General features: G+C 30.0%; 1 protein-coding gene across 1 annotated transcript in view; it reads left to right on the top strand.

The window, feature by feature from the left end:
* The window catches only part of LOC115890336 (kinesin-like protein GA13060), a gene marked incomplete in the record, with an annotated part of 701789 nt that overhangs the window by 621365 nt on the left and 59287 nt on the right, over positions 1–21137 (top strand). Inside the window, 1 exon segment of the mRNA XM_030910529.1 lies at positions 7449–7670. Coding sequence (XP_030766389.1) covers positions 7449–7670 — 222 coding nt within the window.

Below are 21137 nucleotides of genomic sequence, written 5' to 3'. Positions count from 1 at the left end.
CATTGCCAGTTGGCGTTAAGAGGGTCGTAATTTATTTTTATATTGAGTAAAAATGATTTTTAAATTGTGTAGTTTTAATAAGCGTCAGAAAAGTATTAATTTTTGTGACGTGATTGACAATATAAAAAAGTCATTTTAACGCCATAAAATAAGTACGAAATAAGCATAAAAGTACGAAAATATATTATTAAACTTACATAAAGTGTCAAATTTAACAAGCGTAACTATAGTTTCTCGATATATAATTACATACAAGGTATTACTTTTAAATTTTTTATATTATTTAAGTTTACATTACAAAAAACTTGAAATAAAAAAATTATCAATAAAAGTAACATAACAGAATCATTCAGAAACCAAAAACCCTAGTGTTTCAAACCCAAATATGATAACAATTTTTAAAAAATCGTTTTTGTATTTAAATTTTATATACTTTTATTATTTCACCCGTTGATATAGCCGTGTAACTAATTTCAAACTCGAGTAAATCACTCCTTAACTATAGATTTATTCATGACTCGTTACCTCGAGGGATAGAAATCTCTCAACTGCGGGCATTAAAATACACATTTCCAATTCCTTACATAGTTTCTTGTTACCGATAATTAATTGTAGCACTTGTCTTCCTGTGGGACAATAGCTATTCCTGTAGGTTCGAATGCGATCGGGCTAATAAAGTAGTAGGTATTGAGAGGAAGGAAGTTATCGATATACTGTATGATCGAGAAAAAACGGCGTCAAAGGCGGCTTAGGAATGACTATCGATGCTATTTTTGACGAGATAGAACTCTAGACGTCAGTTACTGAGAATTGACATAAAATTTGTCAAAAATTAATACCTTATATAGAAAAACCAGAAAAGAATAGAAAGTTTCCAGATACACATATCTATTTCCAAAAATTTGTTTTTCAAATGTTTCGATCTGCACCAGTTCTACTCAATAAAAAATCGATATTAAATCATCCTTAATGCAGTAAACGCCTTTTTCAAAATAAAGAAGAGTAAGGCCAGTATGACTCTAACCTAACTAAATCTCGTCGTCCGACAAGCCTCCGACCCCTCCGACCGAGACATTTCGACAAAATTTTTGATTATTGTGCTGTTAAAATGTACGGATTAGCCTTTTATTATTGTTTCATACACACTAGACCGTTCAGATTTACTAATATTGCATTGATTGTAGCTGTAAATAAAAATGTGTGTTTAATACCTGTTAATAAATCTGTTAGTTGATGAAAAAAGTATCGTGTTTATCGACAAAATTAATTGTAAGCTTTTAAATGTTGCTTAATATGGTCATATTTTACAATATTCAACTCATAATTGTTGATACTTCTGGTGGATGATGTTCAATTTATACATATATAAATTATAAACAAACCAAATTGAAGTACTAGAAACAATAAGGTGAGATAGTAATTTTTACGAAATCCCTGTATTAACCTCTTTACTTATAGAGTATCTGTTCCTGTGTATGCCCAAGTTTCTGTTTTCCAAGAAGCATATTAATTAAATGAACAAAACTGTGTCCAAGAAATAATCTATTGGTGATGCTGTAATCACAAAGTTCCATGCAGGAATCAATGGTTATTGCTAAAATATGTTATTGGTGTATTGTCAATTTTATTTACTTATATATTACGTTATTTAATCTCAATAATTTTAGGCTGGTAAGTCATTTATTTACATACATAACTTTTAATGTAACTACTGGTAGATTGTATGAAATAATATACACTTTGGAACAATTGAAGTAAATAAATGAATTAATATAATACATACATCAAGAAGTAATGTATAATTTTGGAAAAAGCTGTATTAATCACTTTCGAAAATCATAATTTTTTTTTAGTAAGTCGCAGAACTTAGTCAAATAATTTAGGTTTGTTATTAAATTAATTGTAATAAGTACAGATTTAGACTCTTGAACCAGGCATAGTATATTGATTAGTAGGGTCCACAGTAAAAAATATTTTGTAATACCATTCGAAATAAAATACAGACCTATATTATACTGTTTATAAAGTGAGTTTCACTGTAACATAACTTAAGAAAACAATTAATATGCATATGTCAATCATAAGAATAGAATCTATTAATTTAATGAACTATACCCATAGTACTCGGCAAACAGTAAACCAAACCAAAGAAACTAAGACTTACAGTGTTAGATCATGAAGTATATAAGTATTTTAATTTTATCATTTAATAAATAAATACAATATAAAATTTAAAATGCCAATTTTTTTTTATTTTAAAACAAGTGATTTATATATGTATAAACAATTTACAATTCTTTATCATTTAATTTATTGCCCACAAAATCCGAACATTATAAGGGGCTAATATTTTGCTGCTTATAGTGCCTATATCTCAAAAAATAATTAGATTAATTAACGATTAAGTATCCCTGTATTTTTAAATGTTGAATCTTATGGACTGAAAAAACTGCTGATGATATTTCTACTTTCACTGACTGAAGATGCAGAAACCTAGAAGAAATTCAAAAACAAATTGTACAAACATAACGTATGACTATACATTTCGGTAAGTCAATATCGATTATTTGGTTTTCTTTATATCCTCTATACAATAGACTATTTCTTTGACATAGTTTTGTTCATTTAATTTGTTTCTTAGAGGTTATACACAGGGGTAGATATTCTATAAGTAAAAAAGTAATGTATAAGTAATAATACAGATTCTTAAAATCTCACCTTACCGTTTCTATTACTTCAATTTAGTGTCTTTATATTTTATACATGTATAAAATTGAACATCATCCACCAGAAGTATCAACAATTATGAGTTGAATATTACAAAATATGACCATATTAAGCAAAATTTAAAGGCCTACAATTAACTTTGTTGATAAACACGATACTTCTTCCATGAACTAACGGATTATTACTAGTAATTGAACACACATATTGGTTTACAGCTACAGTATTAGTAAATCTGAAGGTCTAGTCTGTATTAGACAATTACAAAAGGATAATCCATACATTTTAACAGTAGAATAATCCAATTTTTGTTAACTCTAGACGTTATCGAAATGCCTGGGACTGGGACGGGCGATAGTTAGGTTAGAGCCTTTTTGATTTTCTCTTCTTTACTTTTAAAGACGCATTCTGTATTAATTACGATTTACTGGATTTACCTAATATAGATTTTTTATTAATTAGAACTGGTATAGTTCAAATTATCAGAAAAAATATTTTTGGATATAGATTTCTGTATCCGGAAACTTACTATTTTCTCTCTAGATTTTCTACATTTAGTATTAATTTTAATTAAAATTTAATTTTTTTGAAGATCTTTAAAGTGAAAAGAAGAAGAATTTTAATTAACTAAAAAAATCAAAATAAAGTTAATTAACTTTGAGCAGAGTTCGACCTCGTCAAAAATAGCATCGATAGTCATTCCCCAGCCGTCTTTGACGCCGTTTTTTCTCGATCATACGGTAGTTTGAATTGTGTATTGAGCTTTAGTAAACAGAAAAAAAAAACAAGAGAAGTTCAAGAATAACTATTAATTGTTTACATTTTGCTACGGTGTTATATTATATCATAGGAGTATTAATTGATATAATTATTGTTTCTGTGATAATTATCTGTTCACTTTAAAACAGTTTCTCTTACGGCTTTAATCAAATTAAATGAAACTAGTTATGAACAAATGAATAGTCCAAGAATCTCATGGTTTTGGTTTTCCTGCAAGGTTCTTTCAAAACTTTCATAACTATACATTTATATATGTTGACATTTCGTTTTTTAAGTATATAATACTAATAAATATCCACTTTTATCAGATTTAGGAAGTAAGCGACAATAAATGTCACACTCACAATGCACGAGCATAATAGAAAACGCATTTACTGTTAGAGTAATTAGCTTCGGGAGGAAGTGAAACGCGGGTAATCTAACCTAAAATTACCTTAGGGCTGTCGTAAAATAGCGGGTCACCAATAAAAAACTTCCCTAAAGATAAGATAAACCATCTAATTACAATGTTCTTGATTTATTCCGACATTTTTATTATGTTCTTCCGCTTTAATTTGTTGGACTTGTCGTTTGGGGGCGCTAGTGAAATATACAGCCGAAAAAATACAAGGATTTGATTATTATACTATTTTCCTAGAAGATTTTTACTACTCCATGTCATCATTGACAAAAATTAAACATGTTGACTAGCTAGTTATTAGACTGAAATCATAAATTTGAAATATTTTTGTCGCAAAGGTCCAACAGAAACTATTTCATCATATTTTTTTTTTCTAGAAAATAATATGATTAATTTAAAAAAAATAAAAAATTCTCTAATTTATCATTTCAGTTAAATACACATGTTTTGATCATTTCTATTCCAAATATTTTGAGAACGGTTGTTTGTAGCGATGTTTATTAAGAGACCTTTTTTTGCGTAGAATAAGGTGGAAAATGTATATTTTTTACCTAGTAGTTTAATATAGATACAAACACAAAGTCCTCTACTCCTATTACTTTTCAAAGTCTAGTCCTATTGCTCTTCAAAACAGTTAAAAAACATATAGATGGCGCCCCCTACAAGTAGGATTCAAATTAACATCGAAATCAGATTTTCCATGTAAAATAACACCAAAACACCAATTTTCAGACAAATATCGATATTAGTTCAGAAATTATATGGAAAAAATCGAAATAAAAATGAAACTTCAACATCCTGTATCTCCCAAACGAAGCATTATAGGACATAAATGTATACAAACTTTTTTACTTAATTTCATCGATAGAATATGCTGCCGAACACAAGTAGCAAATTTTATTTTATAAAGGCTGTATAAACAGCTATGTGATAATTTTTATAGGATACCTCAATTCATATAACGTGCTATATGACCGTAATATGATAGCTTTACAACCAAAAAAGCCCATTTTTATACAACCGTTTAGTAGTATAGAAGTTCAATAAAAAGGGTATACAACTCTTATGCAACTATTTTACACAGCGTTATATGACTATTATAAAACTAGTTTTATTGTGTATTACGTGGTCACATCTAAGAAACAGAACAATAAAAACATTTTATCATTTAGCGAGGTACAAGACTATTTTATTTTTTACCGAAGAATATTAGGAGCAAATTATATTTTAAGCGTGTCGTAAAATGAATCTAGAGGATGTGGATTGTTAAAAAGGAGACTTTACTCGAAAATGAAAATGGCGGGTAGAGCCAGAAGGTACAACAAATATGTAATATAAAAAATCATTAATAGGGTTTGAAAAGTAGGGACTATTTTTGTAGCGCCGAAAATTTTACTGGTAGATTATAGGTATGTATTTGGCAAAAAATTAAAGCGCTTTAATTTCGATTAAGGTTTACATATAAATTTAAACAATAAAATAAAATAAAATTTTCACAAATTCATGTTTTTAATTTAATTAAGCACTTTATTACTGTTATGTGGGAATCTTATCACAAAATAGTTCTCAAAAATAACATTTTACAATTTATTTTGATGTTTTTAATTTTGCTTCATATAATGGCGGCCATAGGCCATACAAAAATTCTGCCTTAAACATGGCGAATTATAATGCAACCATTTTATTATAAATGAATCCCTTAAATAAGTTTTTGTTGTAAAATAAAACGGTATAGGATAAATATCTATCATTACGCAGAATTTCCAGGCACTATAGAACTATTTTGGACATATTGAGATTTGTGACAAATAGATGTTGCCAAATCTCATTTGATTAGTATTAAAACTAACAAACATGATCAGATTTTCATGGATTCATAAACGCAATGCATTTCATGCGTGTCCGATGAGTGAGCGGCAATCTAAGGACTTAGAAAAGCAACAATAAAACAATACAAACATTACTACAGTAAAACTTTTACATCAACGTGGCAACAATGCTTTGAAGAAGCCAGACAACCCGAGAGATTTTGGCTTTTGAGAACCCAGGGAATTCTCGGGATTATTTGCCATAATTTCGAGGAGTTTTTTCTTACATGCTCTTTATAACTACCACTGCGTTTGTTAACTTTTTTCCAACTTTGTCCAGAATTCATATTATATATATATATATATATATATATATATATATATATATATATATATATATATATATATATATATATATATATATATATATATATATATATATATATATATATATATATATATATATATATATATATATATATATATATATATATATATATTTAATTATATGATCTTGTGTAAATTAATTATGTGATCTTGTGACTACTAGTTATATGAATATTATAGAACTCTTACATGGTAGGGGTATAAGAGTCTAATAAAATAATATGTTTGTTATCATATAGCATTGTCTTATTAAGTGTTATATCATACTAAAAGAAATTATCGTTTAATGCGTTATAGGATACGTTGTAAAAACCACTAGAAAATAGTTTAATATGACAACTTTTATTAAAAAACAGAATGGTCGAAACCAAACGCTTAATAAACTGTTCGACTGTTATAAAATAATTCAATCCTTTTAGAATTTCTTTTTGCTACTTGGGATCTTCATAATTAGCAAGGCTATGATACGTCATTCGTTCTTTTTTTTTCAATTTTCCGGAAAAAATTAAAAAATCCATAAATTTGTAAAGTTAACATGCTTCAAAACTCGACTCAAAAGAACAATTTTTCCATCGTTTTTTTTCAAGGTTTGTGATTTAGACCCTTCGTAAACCAGAGAGAAAACTCTGATAATTCGTAAAGATACGGAATCTACGCAGAAGAACGCTGCCATCGACGTAACGTTCTGATTCGTAGCGGAAATTGGGTTTTGTCGATGGAGCCCGATAAGGCCCGAGTTCATTTCGGTCCTTTTAACCGAATAAATATATGGGTCGGTATCATTTGCCAAAGAAGACGAGGTATATCGTGTGTTCGCTCGTCGACGTGTTCATTCCAGAACGAGATTTAAGAAGTTTTTTATTTATTTTTGGTTTATTTCTTAATTTATGTTCTGGAATTTTTTATCTTGGAATGACACTCATATTCAAAAATAAACATATTCCTTTAAATCCAAAACTCTAAATATACTCAGCATTACAGTAAATAAAACCACAAAAAATTACACCTAATAAAACTCAACACACACAATTCTAAAGATTCTAAAAAACGCTGGTGGTTCATGGGTCTAAAATTTATTTCTCTCTCTCTATCTCTCTAAATCCAAAACATTAAGTTATAACACACCCTGTATACATAAATAATTATTGATTTTTAAAATTAGTTATTTGCCCCTAGTATGCAAATAACAGAGGGAAATAAAAAAAATCAAAATGACATTTGTCACAAATTTTGAATTATAATTAGTGGAAAAGTTAATAGTTTGATAACTTTCTACTAATTGAAAATGTTTACCACTAATTTTGATGTTCTGAATGCTTATAATCTAAACATATTTTTTGTTGTTACAGGTTAAAGTAATGTTGAGAGCGTCCAATCCTACGGGGAACTTCATACCAGACACTGGAGGGGGGTCCAACAATTTCTTCAGCTTGGACAAACGGAAGAAACAAGTTACCTTGGTGGATCCAACTATTTTCGGTGGATCCTCCGCACCTGAGGACAGAAGAGTTGGCGTAGCTGCTCCGAAAATGTTCGCTTTCGATGCTATTTTTTCTCAAGACGATTCTCAGGTAAAACTCGGCCTTTAAGCCCTTGATTTCAGCATATGAAAGTTCAGTAAAATAAGTCTAATACAGGATGAGTCTTAAATATTTCTAGGGCTAATATATTTTGACCCAAGGAACACATCTATGAGTTTTTTTCGCAAAAAAGCTGTTGAAACGTGCATTTTTTTTAAATTTCCTGTATAGTATTTTAGAAAACTTTTTTAGAAAAGTTTTACACTATATAATTTGTTAATCTCTTATATTACCATGGTTCCGGCACTAAAAGGGGTGCAAATACATGCAAAATCCGGTGGTTGTCATTTTTTTTAAAAATAAATCAGTTTTTAAAAAAATCAAACTTGAATAACTCTGTTATTTTGGACTTTTTATTTGAAAAACGGTAAAGAGAAAATATATTCCTTTTATCGAGATCTACCAGCCCTGGAAATATTTGCACTTATTTAAGACCCTGTATATTTGATTTTTAAAATATTCTATTATGTTTATAGTGTACTATTTGTAACTTTTTATAGAGAATTTAATTTAGGATATTTTTGACCAATCTGTATAAGAAGATAAGGATAGATTTGTAATATTCTGTCATAATTTGTAATCCTTATGTTAATTTGGTATTTTTGTATCTCTCATAAATGAAAAACTAATTCGTATAAGTTATTCAACATGAACAGTTTGCTCCATTTTATAGAGTTCTTTAAAAACTTTCTAAAAAGTGTTTCTCTAGCTTAATGGGAAACTTAATCATTTCTTTTTTTCATCTTTTTATAAAATTTTCCATCAATTACTTATGTTCAGGGCCCGAATTCTGGAACTTTGACATAAAAACGTTGCGCTTTTAAAGTGGTAATCTAAAGTAGCCGTTCAGCAGAACGCTAAGCATAATATTTTGGTATTGTCCTTGCCGTGCGAATCGTTTTCTGGATACGCGTTGAGAACATATTGGCAGCATCGCAATCTCTCAGGTATCTGATAGTGAAATGTGGATAAAACGATGAAAACTGTCAATGCTACGTGAATTTCATAACCTTTTTTCTATAACAACTTTTAAAATTGACTTATATCTATCAAAATTAGTACTTTAAGGGTAGATTAAATGATACTTTAACAGCGAGGATAGGTTAAAAACTTCATTTCTTCTCGCACGTTTTTAAATTGCTTCCATTTTTGAAAATTTTTGTATTCCTTTTCATAAGTTACTCGGAATTTAAATGGAAGTAGTTTGGATATGGCGTTTGTCACCTCAGCCTAAATATCTGTTGGTAATTTATTTATTTCGTTTTGAGCCATTTCTGGCTCCAATCCAATCAGCAATCGACACGAAAGAGAATTAAAAAATATTGACTCAAAACTGACAACTAAAGGGACAGCTTTATTTATTTGTCAAATTACATAGAATCCAACGCCAACCCAGCACAATATTTTTTCTACTCGTAATAAATTCCTTGAAATAATAATTTCTGAATATTTTATAAAACGTAGCTAAAAAAATATTGTTTTATACACGACGATAAAATTGCATTATCGTCTTGTATAAAAAATAATTAGTAAAAAGTTTTTCTCTGGATTAAAATGGCGAACTTAATCATCTTTTCAGCGATACAACACACGGTATAGTAAAGTTTAATAGTTTTTAACAATATATTTTCAAGAGTTCAAGAATCATCAGCATTCTGATGGTAATCCTATTTATAACACAAACATTAATTTAAACCAAACAAACCGTCTTTTCTTTTAATCTGTTGACACTACAGCTTTTTTCACCACCAGTCTACCCCTAATTGAATCTCAATTAGCGCTTTCCCACGTCCCGTCCGCCCCCAATCTTCCCAGAAACCGACCCCCCCTCCTCAATTATCCACACAGTTCGATTGTGGGACTTCTAAAGCTTTTATTCGTCTTTTTTCGCGGCTTTCCGTTTATATTCGGCAACGATTTACTTAATGAACACGATTGCAGCCTAATTTATTACATCGGATTGTGTCGCATTGCACCCTCGGAATTTATGCCCTGCTCCCTTGGTTTCCGGCCTGTTCCTTGGCTAGGCGGCGTTGCCGGCTGGTGTCTTAAATCGAAATATTTTAGGGAAAATTAAGTCAGTTTTATGAAAACTAAGTGATAACTCTTGAGAGCAACGCAAAATAAGAAATGTGTCTCGTGTCTTAACGAATTATGTATGTGTTCATTATTTTTTAATTTAATAAGCCAATATGACAGTTGGAGTGTTAAGTAGAACGTTCTTTTTTGTGGAAACTAAGACACTTTTATGGAAACTACAACCAATTCATATTTTGCTGTAGAAACATACAGCAAGAAATGCGTATCACAGTTTTATAAATTATGGTTTGATTCATATTTTGAAAATAATTACAGGGTGAACCAATTTTCCACAAAAAAACTCTATATCAGGTTCTCAATTTGAAATTTTTCTATTTTATACACAATATGTGTGCATCAGAAGCATATATTTCAAAAATATTTAACAACCAAATATAATTTTACACTAAGATTGTAGGTCTTTGTTTTCGCTCAGTGGATTTGATATAAAATTCCCTTTTTATTAATACCATAACGTTAGAATATATACCGAGTGGTTTTTGAAATATGACCATCTTTAAACTAAAATTTCTGCTGATTTAAAATCTAACAAAATTCAATGTAATAAAAAAATTATTTTTTCTACTATCGTGCAAAAAGTAGCTCTTTTTTACGCTATCTACTGTATTAAAAGACAAATTTTTTGCAGTAGTGCAAAAAATAACTTAATTTTTGAAAAAAAAACCTTGACATTATTAATGACTGCTTTAACTAATGAGATTTTTTTTGTAAAATGACAGTCGTAACTGTCACTGCCATGTCTCCTCTCGATGGACAAAGTGAGTGATTCCAACGACTGCCAAGAAAATGTACATGTAATTCCAACAGTGAGACACCCCTTTGTTGCTTTCAGTTTGTTACAGAATTAGTACAGAATTGTTTGTTTCAATATAAAATTCTGTATATTGCACATTATTTTTATTTGAAGCACTATGCGGTCTTATTCACTATAACTTTTATTTAAAACAGTATATACGAAAAGTAGTTGAAATCTGGAGTGAATTTAACTTTATCAGTACTTAGCTACATTTTGCTAAACTTGATATACTCTGATTTTATACATCTATAAATTTGAAGTAATGTCAAATATTATTAAGTATCAGAGTTTCGGCAGAATGGCATCGTTAAATGAAACTGAACATATCAAAATTAATTAAATAAAATTGTTTAAGTGATATTTTCAAAAGTCAATAACTCGGAAACGGTTGGTTTGAGGTATATTGTGTGTATTTCGATTTTTGCTTAGATTTGAAGGAAGAACCGAAATATGTAATAATATACAAGGGGTTTCCTTTAAAAAAATGAAACTCTGATGTGCCACGACTTTATGACCGACCCTGTATATTTAAATTTATTACCCCCTGATAGATATTTATAAACCCTATAACTTTTATATTCAACTTTTTGTGGTACCTCCTATATTTTACGTAATAATCGACCGTTTCCATATTTAACAGCAACCCTGTATAATTTTTTCTCGAATACACCAATTGAAAGTACAAAAATGAATTACAACCTTTTAAGATCAACTAGCAGTAAACCCTATCAAAAAAGAAAGAAACTCTTCTTTCTATAGGCCAAGTAAATAATGCCTAGAGCATGACCTCATCAAAATTATCAGCGACTTTCATCCCCCAGCCATCTTTGATGCCGTTTTTTTTTCTCGGTCGTATGGTATAAGAAAAAAAATATGAGCTGTTATTTTCAACGTTATTTGAAAGAAAACGTGGCATCAATGCCACAGTCGGCTCAAATCGAAACCTAAGCCTAAACCGAAAAAGAAGGGACGCAAATGTACAAGTCTTGTTCAATCTTTTTTCTTAAACTTCAACTTTCTTTTTGAGGAGGAGGAGGAGGAGGAGGAAGGAACGTAAGGAGGGAGAAAGACGTGCTGTCGAGGTGGTTTAGGACTAGCAAATCGAACTTACTTTTTCCTCCTTTTTTTCCTCTTGTCTAACGTTACCATCATCGATTTTCGTCTTATTTTTCACACTTTTCCTCCTGCTGCAAAGTGGCTGAGAAGTTGAATAAGCTTTTAATACTAGATAATGGCAAGTTTGAATTGATTTATATAGCTCTTAATGAGTCGGTTATTCAGTGTAAATTCTCGTAATATGAAATTTCCTGAAAGTTTCCTTAAAACGATCTAAAGTAATATAAGATGATTTTTTGAAAAAGTTATAAAACTGTATGCAAAATGTAAAAAATAAAATAAACAATTAAATAAAACATTTTATATCTTCCACGATTTTTTGAAGTACCCTTTATAATCAAAAGTAGTTTTAAAATAGCTTAAATTTTTTTAAAAACTTTTTTTCATAATTATTCTCACAACAAATGAAATAATGAACTTTACTCTATCGTTGGCTCACCCTGTACTATAAGTATTATTTTGTTAATAGTCCTATCATTGATGTCCTGTTTATGTATGTTATTCGTTTTGTTATTTAACTGATAAAAAAATCATTAGTAACAAGTTGCGTATGTTTACTCTAATTGCCAATAAAACATTATTATGATTGATTGGTTCATTTGATTGAAATTAAATTATTTTGTTATTGCTTTTTTGTTTCTGCTTAATAGAATTTATGGGGGTTAGTTAGGGGGTAAGTTTATCACCGCGACCTTATAGATCTATTGTGTTTCATGAGTTATAACTCATCATACAGCCTTGGGGCTTTGACAAAAGCTAGCCAACACTAACTTAACTAAGGGTATTAAAAAATAACTGTAGTAACCAAGTGCCTAAACAAACAAAAATACTCAATTACTTTTTATTGCCTGCCACGGCTTCTATAACTGTCTGTGTCTACAGGTTCATACTTTTAATGAGGCTGCAAATATATTGTATTATGTTTTTTTCATTCCTCTTCAAGGACCAAGGAAATATTCATAATTTCGACTATCTCCATCAAGATCAATGACTTTTGCACAAACTTCGACACTAAGAACCATGTTCAATCGTACCCAATAATAATCACCAAAGCCACTTACAACACTAGCAGAACTAAGGATATTAATAAAGATAACTGTAATAACTTAGTGCACAAACAAACAAAAATAGTAGATAAAATAGTACTTTAACCGCAAAGGTAGATTAAATGATACTTTAACAGCGAGGATATGTTAAAAACTTTATTTCTTCTCGCACGTTTTTTAATTGCTTCCATTTTTGAAAATTTTTGTATTCCTTTTCACAAGTTATTCGGGATTTAAATGGAAGTAGCTTGGATATGGCGTTTGTCGCTTCAGCCTGAATATCTGTTGGTAATTTATTATTTCGTTTTGAGCCATTATTCAATCAGCAATCGACACGAAAGAGAATTAAAAAATATTGACTCAAAACTGACAACCAGAGAATAGGTACATTAAAGAAATGCTAACTTTATGTTAAAAAATGGAAACAGACGCCACCTTGTGTAGCCTGGCAGTACTAGCTAAATTGAGGGGAATTGGAGGGCGCGGCTTAAAAGAGGGGAAATTTAAAAAAAAATATTTTTATAAGTATCACTGATTTACTGTTTAGAGTTAATACATCTATTTTTTATTACTTTAATATAATTTAAAGTATTAAAAAATATGTCTATTAACTTTACACAGCAAATCAATGATATTATTAAAGACTTATTATTTTCAGAGAAAATTCATAGTAAATAAATTACACATTTAGTAAACAATATCATTTATTTTTTAGAGCTGCGATTTATATTACAATAATATTGAAATATATATATATATTTTTTTAACAATGAAAAAGAATATCCCGGAACCTGAAAAAGAAAGATGATCAATTAATGACTTAAATTAGTTCAAAATACATTTTGCAAATAACTAGTGAATTGGAAGGATAAACATACTATTAAAAATACATTTTAGTAGTATGTTATCATCTATTTACTGATAATACATAAGTATATAATAGGTAAATAAAATGCTTAAGGCACTACGATACAACTACTTAGTTGTTATATCATAATAACACACTAATATCACAAAAAATATGTGCTAATTTAAATTCCTTTAATGATCTAATAAAACACTATCTAGCCTCAATACATGCCATTCCAAAGGCAAAAAAAACTATTATACCAAATAAATATAAGCTGAATAAAACATAAACCAATCCAACGTGCATAAACAACCAAAAAATGCTTCAAAAAATACTTTTATCAGATCATACCCTTGGATATATTATGTATTTTATATATCGCACATCCCATTCAAAAGTTTACTAACTCAAAATAGAGAATATAGAGAACATTGTCAGGAGAAGTAAAAGAAAATTTAAGTTAAGGCAATATGCTCCTTTTTGCATATTAATGGCCAAATAATATAATGTTGATTTAATAAAATTTTACTGGCATCCTTCTGAGGTATAAATCAGATTAAAAGGACATTGTTTTTGTAATAATTGTTTGTTTTGTAAACATTTTTTGAAGACAATACAGTTTTGAACGGGCTGTTCGATATAAACAAGGATCTTACTATTATTTGAGGTTAGAAAGTATTTAGTATAGTAATCAAAATCATTTTTCATCATAATTTATAGAGGTACTTACGTGTTTTGATATTATTATCAGGAAATAATACGTTTAGTTAAACAGGTACGCTGCCAGGCAAGTTCTATCGGCGGGTCTTTGTAAAAGTTGAAATCTAAAAATACAAAAATACGTTTACATCTTAGTTGTATTTACGAATAACGTATTTGTGTGTAATTTCTGACTTACCAGTTAATTGAATAATCGCATTAAATACATCCAAATGGTAATTTAATATTGTAAAAAAGCAAAATTGTTTTAAATCACTTGCCAGGACAGCCGGCCAGCTTCTTTGTTGACAAAATGGCCGCGGTATCATGATTTAAGCAATGTGAGTGACAAAGAAAGCCAATGCCTGGCAGATGTTGCTTTCTTTATCGTTTATCCTGGCACGTTTAAATTTGACTGTTGCCTGTTTTCCCATACAAGTGACACCCCCGTGCTGACAACTAAAGAGACAGCTTTATTTATCTGTCAAATTACATAGAAACCAACGCCAACCCAGCACAATATTTTTTCTACTCGTAATAAATCCCTTGAAATAATAATTTCTGAATATTTTTTAATACGTAACTCGCTATGAAAACGATAAAATTTCATTATCGTCTCTCGAAATTAATTCACTCGCGATTTCATCGCTCGTGAATTAATCTTTTCGGTCGACGATAAAATACCATTTTATCGTCTTGTATAAAAAATAACTATTATTGTCCCCCTCTGATTTTTATCACCGGTTCTCCATAAAGTAAAGAATCGCCTTATAAAGAGACGATATTAAAATCAGACGAGTGCTAGTATAACTTAAAAACAAACACTAAATTCTAACAGCTACATTCTCCAGCCACTGTCTCCACTTTTTAACGACGAAAATTATAAAAAAATAAACGTATCGACAAAACGACGACCGAACAACAACAATGAACACGGGTCCCGATTAAAAATTCCGGCAAATTTATTTTCACTAACGCTCTAACGGCCGATAGAGAGAGAATTTAATCAGAGCCGGGGGTAGCTCCAATAAAGGGCTCAGATTTAATTAAGTGTTACGATGGGCGGCCGAAAAAGGGGGTAGTGGGGGGTGAGGGGCTCAAATATTCCGGAAACTGGATTCGGAAATAACTTCGGGGAAGTCCCGGATTCCGCGTGTGTCAATTTTCGTTGGCATTTTCATCGTAGAGTCGGTGTAATTTTTCGACGCTCTCTAGCTTTGGATATTATGGAGGAATTTCAAACTGTTCCTGCTTTATTAGATATTAGAGGGATCGTTAGAATATTCTAGTTTTTTTCTCTGTTTTTTAATTTTCTTGTGTTTTTTTTATATTTTGTTACTACTCAAAACAATTATCGTATATTTTCTAAAAAACAAATATTAATTTGAAAAATTAGACACTTTGAATTCTCCGACTTACAATTTTAAATAGTATGGATACTACCTATGAGCCTACGCGCCGACCTGTAATTTTTAGTCGGCCTACTATTTAGTTGCAAAAGTGAAAACAATACATACTTATGAAGTCGATCGGTCGACTATTTGATTGCTAATAAATTAGGGTTGATTGACGTATTCAATTGTTTTCGGTCACTTCCTGTTTCACCGGAAACGATTAGAACTTTTGATTTTTAAATGACACCCTCGGTATTCATTTACTTCATTCGATAGAAAATGATACTTTGAATAGAATGATATATCATATGTCAACATCTTCGCGTATGGTTTATTTGAAATTATAACATGTGGTTCATAACGACAATTTGACTCGAAATACCAAGTGTGTGGTACCAAATTATTCATAAAAAATGATTTTTTATAAATATGCTAATAAGCCACCCTCGTTCCATTTGAAAAAAATGAGATATGTTTAAAAATACGATTTGGGCATCTTTAAACCGGCCCACAGTGGGGTGGAAGGACCAAGGATACATTTGACATCGATAGTTGATCGAAATTTTTTTATGTAGACCTTATATAAATTATTGCTATTTTCAATTAAAGAGGAAATAATATGAATAAAATAAAGTATAATTCGTCGATTCTAAAAAAAAAAGAAAAAAAATCACTGTTCCAGTGTTTCCACCGTTAATGCTACTAATGCCAGTAGTAATATCGCAACTAATACTACTAATGCTACGACTGATCCGCGACCAATGACCATACCACTAAAGCCGCTACTAATGCCAAATTGTGCTATATTGCTAATGGCACTAATGCGATCACTTTGTTCACAACAATGCCATCGCGGTTTACACCTCGCATTAGTATATCACTGATTTGCAAATTAGAGGAAACCAAGAATGTTTTTCTCATTTTATCAGCAAAGTCGCAAAAAGTTGCAGTATTTTATTTTACTGTATGAAAGCCCAATGTTTACTAAGTAAAACGTATATAGACAATATGCTGAATTCTTCGAAATGCGCAACTAAATCTCGAAGTATAATAAAAATGTCACAAATTTAATCAAATTTTATAAACGCCTAACTTTTAGTTGCAAAAAAAAAATCGTTAGTATAGAGAATATCAAAATAAATAGAATACATACCTGCAGCTTGCTGAGCCATTTTCAATCAAAACAATAACATAAACGTAAAAGGAGCACAAGAACAACAATTTATAATTTTAAACATAAAATTTAGCCATTTACCTCTTATCTGTGAGAAGTAACAACTTTGACGTTTCGGTGAAACAAATGAATGCAACTAAACACACCCATAGCAACGCCATTCATGGCAGACATGATTTAACTTATCATTTATCTTTTTTTGGGAAATCTTCAACACATTTGCTTTTTCGAGTTTCGATCACCTTTTTCATGCTAATACTCCACCGTGCGGCCAGGCCAAGACACTAAAAACATTAGGCGATCAAACCTATTTTTCCAAGGCTCCTTGATTAAAAATTAGTGTTTTAACACAACCATAGCACTCTAGATTGAAATTCAAAATACAATTTTGTTTTAGGCGAAAATGTCAAAAGTTGACATATGATACGTCACTCTATTCAGAGTGTCATTTTCTATCCAATAAAGTAAAAAAATACCGAGGGTGCCATTTAAAAATCAAAAGTTGTAATCATTTCCGGTGAAACAGGAAGTGACCGAAAACAATTGAATACGTCGATCAATCCTAATTTATGTCGTATACTAACATACCAAATCTCATTTTTTTATCTGAAAAAATAAAAAAAAGTTATAGGTAATTGTCTTAAATTAAATTAAAAATTCCACACTTTTTAGTGAAAATTTTTTCCTTGTGGGCATCCAACAGCGAATTATACTGGAAATTTTTACGGACGTTTATAATGACAGAATATCTTTTTGAGAGTCTGGTTTGTATTTATTTACATGACAATTTTGATACATTTCAATTACAAAGCTGAGATGTTTTCTATATTCTTTGGACACCTCCTTTCTTCTTAATGGCGAAAATTTAGGACTTGGAATGGACTGAATTAAATGTCTAACGAAATATATATAATATTTAGACACTATTTTATTATTAATTTTTGAGTAGTTTAGATGCAAATATTCGTGAACAATTCGAAACAAATTTTCTTTCTTCAAGTAGGAACCACAGTCCTCTATTAATGCGGGTAAATAAGTCATCGTACGATGATTGATCATTACATCAGACAATTTCAGGCATATTTTGCATGCAGTATAATTTTTAAACCGATTCGTTTTTAAAACAAAGAATTTTGTTGGTTTTTCAAGCTGCACAATATTCTTTATTACAACAAAACGCCAGTTTTCCGGATATTTTGAACTGTCAAAATACGATGATCACAGCCTTTTATGATTGACGCTTGCTGACGCTGCGGGCTGGTTATAAATTCCATACCAATAAAGCGTTTATGAAAAGTTAATAAAAATGCAGAAAAGCAATTTTCTACCACTTGTAGTTACTCAAAACTTATGTAAAATTAAAGAATATATTGTGTTGTGTCTTGAGATGGTATTTTCGTGCAACTACAACGAGTCGAAGTCAACAATTTAAAGGTCTAAATTGCTGCCAAAACTGTGACGCACTGCAAATCTGTTCATGTTGCGTTCCGAAAAATCTTTTAAATTATGATTGTAGTAACTTGTAGTAAGCCCAAGTAACTATAAAATGAAAGAATATAATATTTTAGGTCCTAAAATGGCGCTTTTGAGCTACTACAATCAGTAGAAATCAACATTACAGTTGAGGGTTGGAACCTTTGGTGTTACACAGCAAAATAAAATTACACTAAATCACCACAATACACCAAAACACTTTTACTTTTACACTGGAGGCGCGTTTCGCTAACCATGTTAGGATCAGGATCATCAGCAGATGATTTAGTGTAATTTTATTTTGTAGAAATTAACAGTTTATAGTCGTGCCGCTTGACAGTTTCAAAACTGAAATAGTTTTTAGGTTTGGGTGTCACTTAGTTGCCATAGTAACTAAATAATCAAGTCGACCAAAAATCGAAAAATACCTCGGAAAATACATTTTAACTATCTGATTTTCAAACACAAGTAAAACAAGGTCAAAGTAAAACAAGTAGCCGAAGCTACAATATGACATATGAGTGCCATTCGTCAACTTTTATTGATTTTCCTATATGTTTCCTGTATGTATTAGTTTAAATTTCGTCATATTTTCCATATTAAAACAAACAAAACCCCTTTGTTCAAAACCCCATAAACACTCAATTATCCACTTTTAACTCGAACCATTCCGCACATCGCTCGTTCAAACTCATTCCGGCACAGACCCGAAATCATTTTTATTAATTTGCTCGCGGCGCATATCTAACTTTATGACACGAGTTTAAATAAGGCCATTCCGACGCCCCGAAATCACAACACATTATGCGGAATGTCACGTTCCGGGGAATATTTTCTAATTTAAGTTAGGAAGAGGAGCACACTCATCGGGTGCGGTGGCATCTATTAAAACGGGAAGTTTCGGGACTCATGAGCGTAGTAGAGTCTCGTGATTTTCGACGTGAATAACTTTATTATCTTTGGAGGAATTCTTCAGATTACTATCGCTGGAAAGTTAAGAGATATACAGGGTCCGGCAATAGTGCGTTGGGCATCTGTAGCTCCTAGATTAAAAAACTTGAGAATTTTGTTTAAGTTCAAACCTAAAGTATGTATCAGAATGTATTTCAGGAAAATATTTTAACTTCTATAGGGTGGCTCGAAAAAGTGTGAGTGGATCTGGAACATTTTTTTTAAATGGAACATCCTGTGTATTATGGCATGTTTGGATTTCTTTCAGATCACTTTACATAACACTAAGATATAAATAAATATATTTCGATTAGTTTCAGAGATATTAAAAAATAAATCAAAAATATATATTTTTCAGCCCTTCTTAAAAAAATTATTAATAATACAAGAACTGTTCTGAAATCAAAACTACATTAGGTATTTACTTTAGATGGTCTGTTCTTACTTTGCTATAAATATGGTAATCGTAAATCATACAGCATGTTTAATATTTTACACCAAACTTTCTAAAATATAAAATATTTTTTCTTTGTTTTTTTAAATGGAACACCCTGTATATTATTTTTTTATTAGATGGAGAGTTAAAAAATGAACATTTTTTGCATTTAGAGTATTTCAAAATTTTTAACGGTTTTGCAGATACACGCAGTATTATTTCATATGGCGCTTTCAATGGTAAAATACGAGAGAAAAATCATTGGGTGGCTTTGATAAAAATTTACTGTGGAAAATGCCATATGAAATATAAAACCGCAAATATCTGCGAAACCGTTAAAAATTTTGAAATACTCTAAATACAAAAAATGTTCATTTTTTAATTCTCCGTCTATTGAAAAAATAATATACAGGGTGTTCCATTTAAAAAAAAGAAAAAAAATTATTATATATTTTAGAAAGTTTGGCGTAGAATTTTGAACATCCTGTATGAGTTACGATTTTCATATTTATAGCAAAGTAAGTACAGACCATCTAAAGTAAATACCTAATATAGTTTTGATTTCAGAACAGTTCCTGTATTTTTAATATTTTTTTTAAGAAGGGCTGAAAAAAATATATTTTTGCTTTATTTTTTAATATCTCTGAAACTATCGAAATATATTTATTCATATCTCAGGGTTATGTAAAGTGATCTGAAAGGAATCCAAAAATGCAATAATATACAGGGTGTTCCATTTAAAAAAATCATACATTTCCGCTCACACTTTTTTGAGCCACCCTATAGAAGTTAAAATATTTTCTTGAAATATATCCTGATACATACTTTAGGTTTGCATCTAAACAAAATTCTCAAGTTTTTTATTCTAGGAGCTACAGATGCCCGACGCACTATTGCCGGACCCTGTATAAAAGGACCCTATATTTTTTGTCTGAGAGGTTCAACAGAAATTGTGTTATCAGAATTTTTTCTAGAAAAATTATTTAAAAGAAAGTTCCCAAATTTATATAAATTTCAGTCAAATGAATAAATAAATAAATAAATGCCTTTATTGTCAAAAAATTTTACAATTGGTAGACAAAGGTAAAGTAAACAAACAAAAGAGAATACAAAACAAGTATACAAATTACATTGTCAGTCTTATTGTTTATAATAAACATTTATAAATGTTTACAATGTCAAAGAATAAAAAAAAATAAAAATAATATTCAAAAATATTTAGTAAGTTTATAGTAAATATAGTAGTTGCAAATATTAGACCAGTGTTTACAAGATCAAATTCGATTATCAAAATATATTATATTATAAAGTCATTTACGGCGTAGAAAGCCTTGTCTAGTAAATAAGATTTCAATGCTTTGCGAAATAAAGAAAATGATGTTATGGATTTGATTTCAAATGGCAGGTGATTGTGCATTTTTTT

Source organism: Sitophilus oryzae, unplaced genomic scaffold (genome assembly GCF_002938485.1).
Source record: "Sitophilus oryzae breed Bouriz unplaced genomic scaffold, Soryzae_2.0 scaffold_863_pilon_pilon, whole genome shotgun sequence".
In the NCBI taxonomy this organism is placed as follows: domain Eukaryota; kingdom Metazoa; phylum Arthropoda; class Insecta; order Coleoptera; family Curculionidae; genus Sitophilus; species Sitophilus oryzae.
Note: the sequence above shows the minus strand (reverse complement) of the source record. Positions and strands in the feature narration are given on the sequence as shown.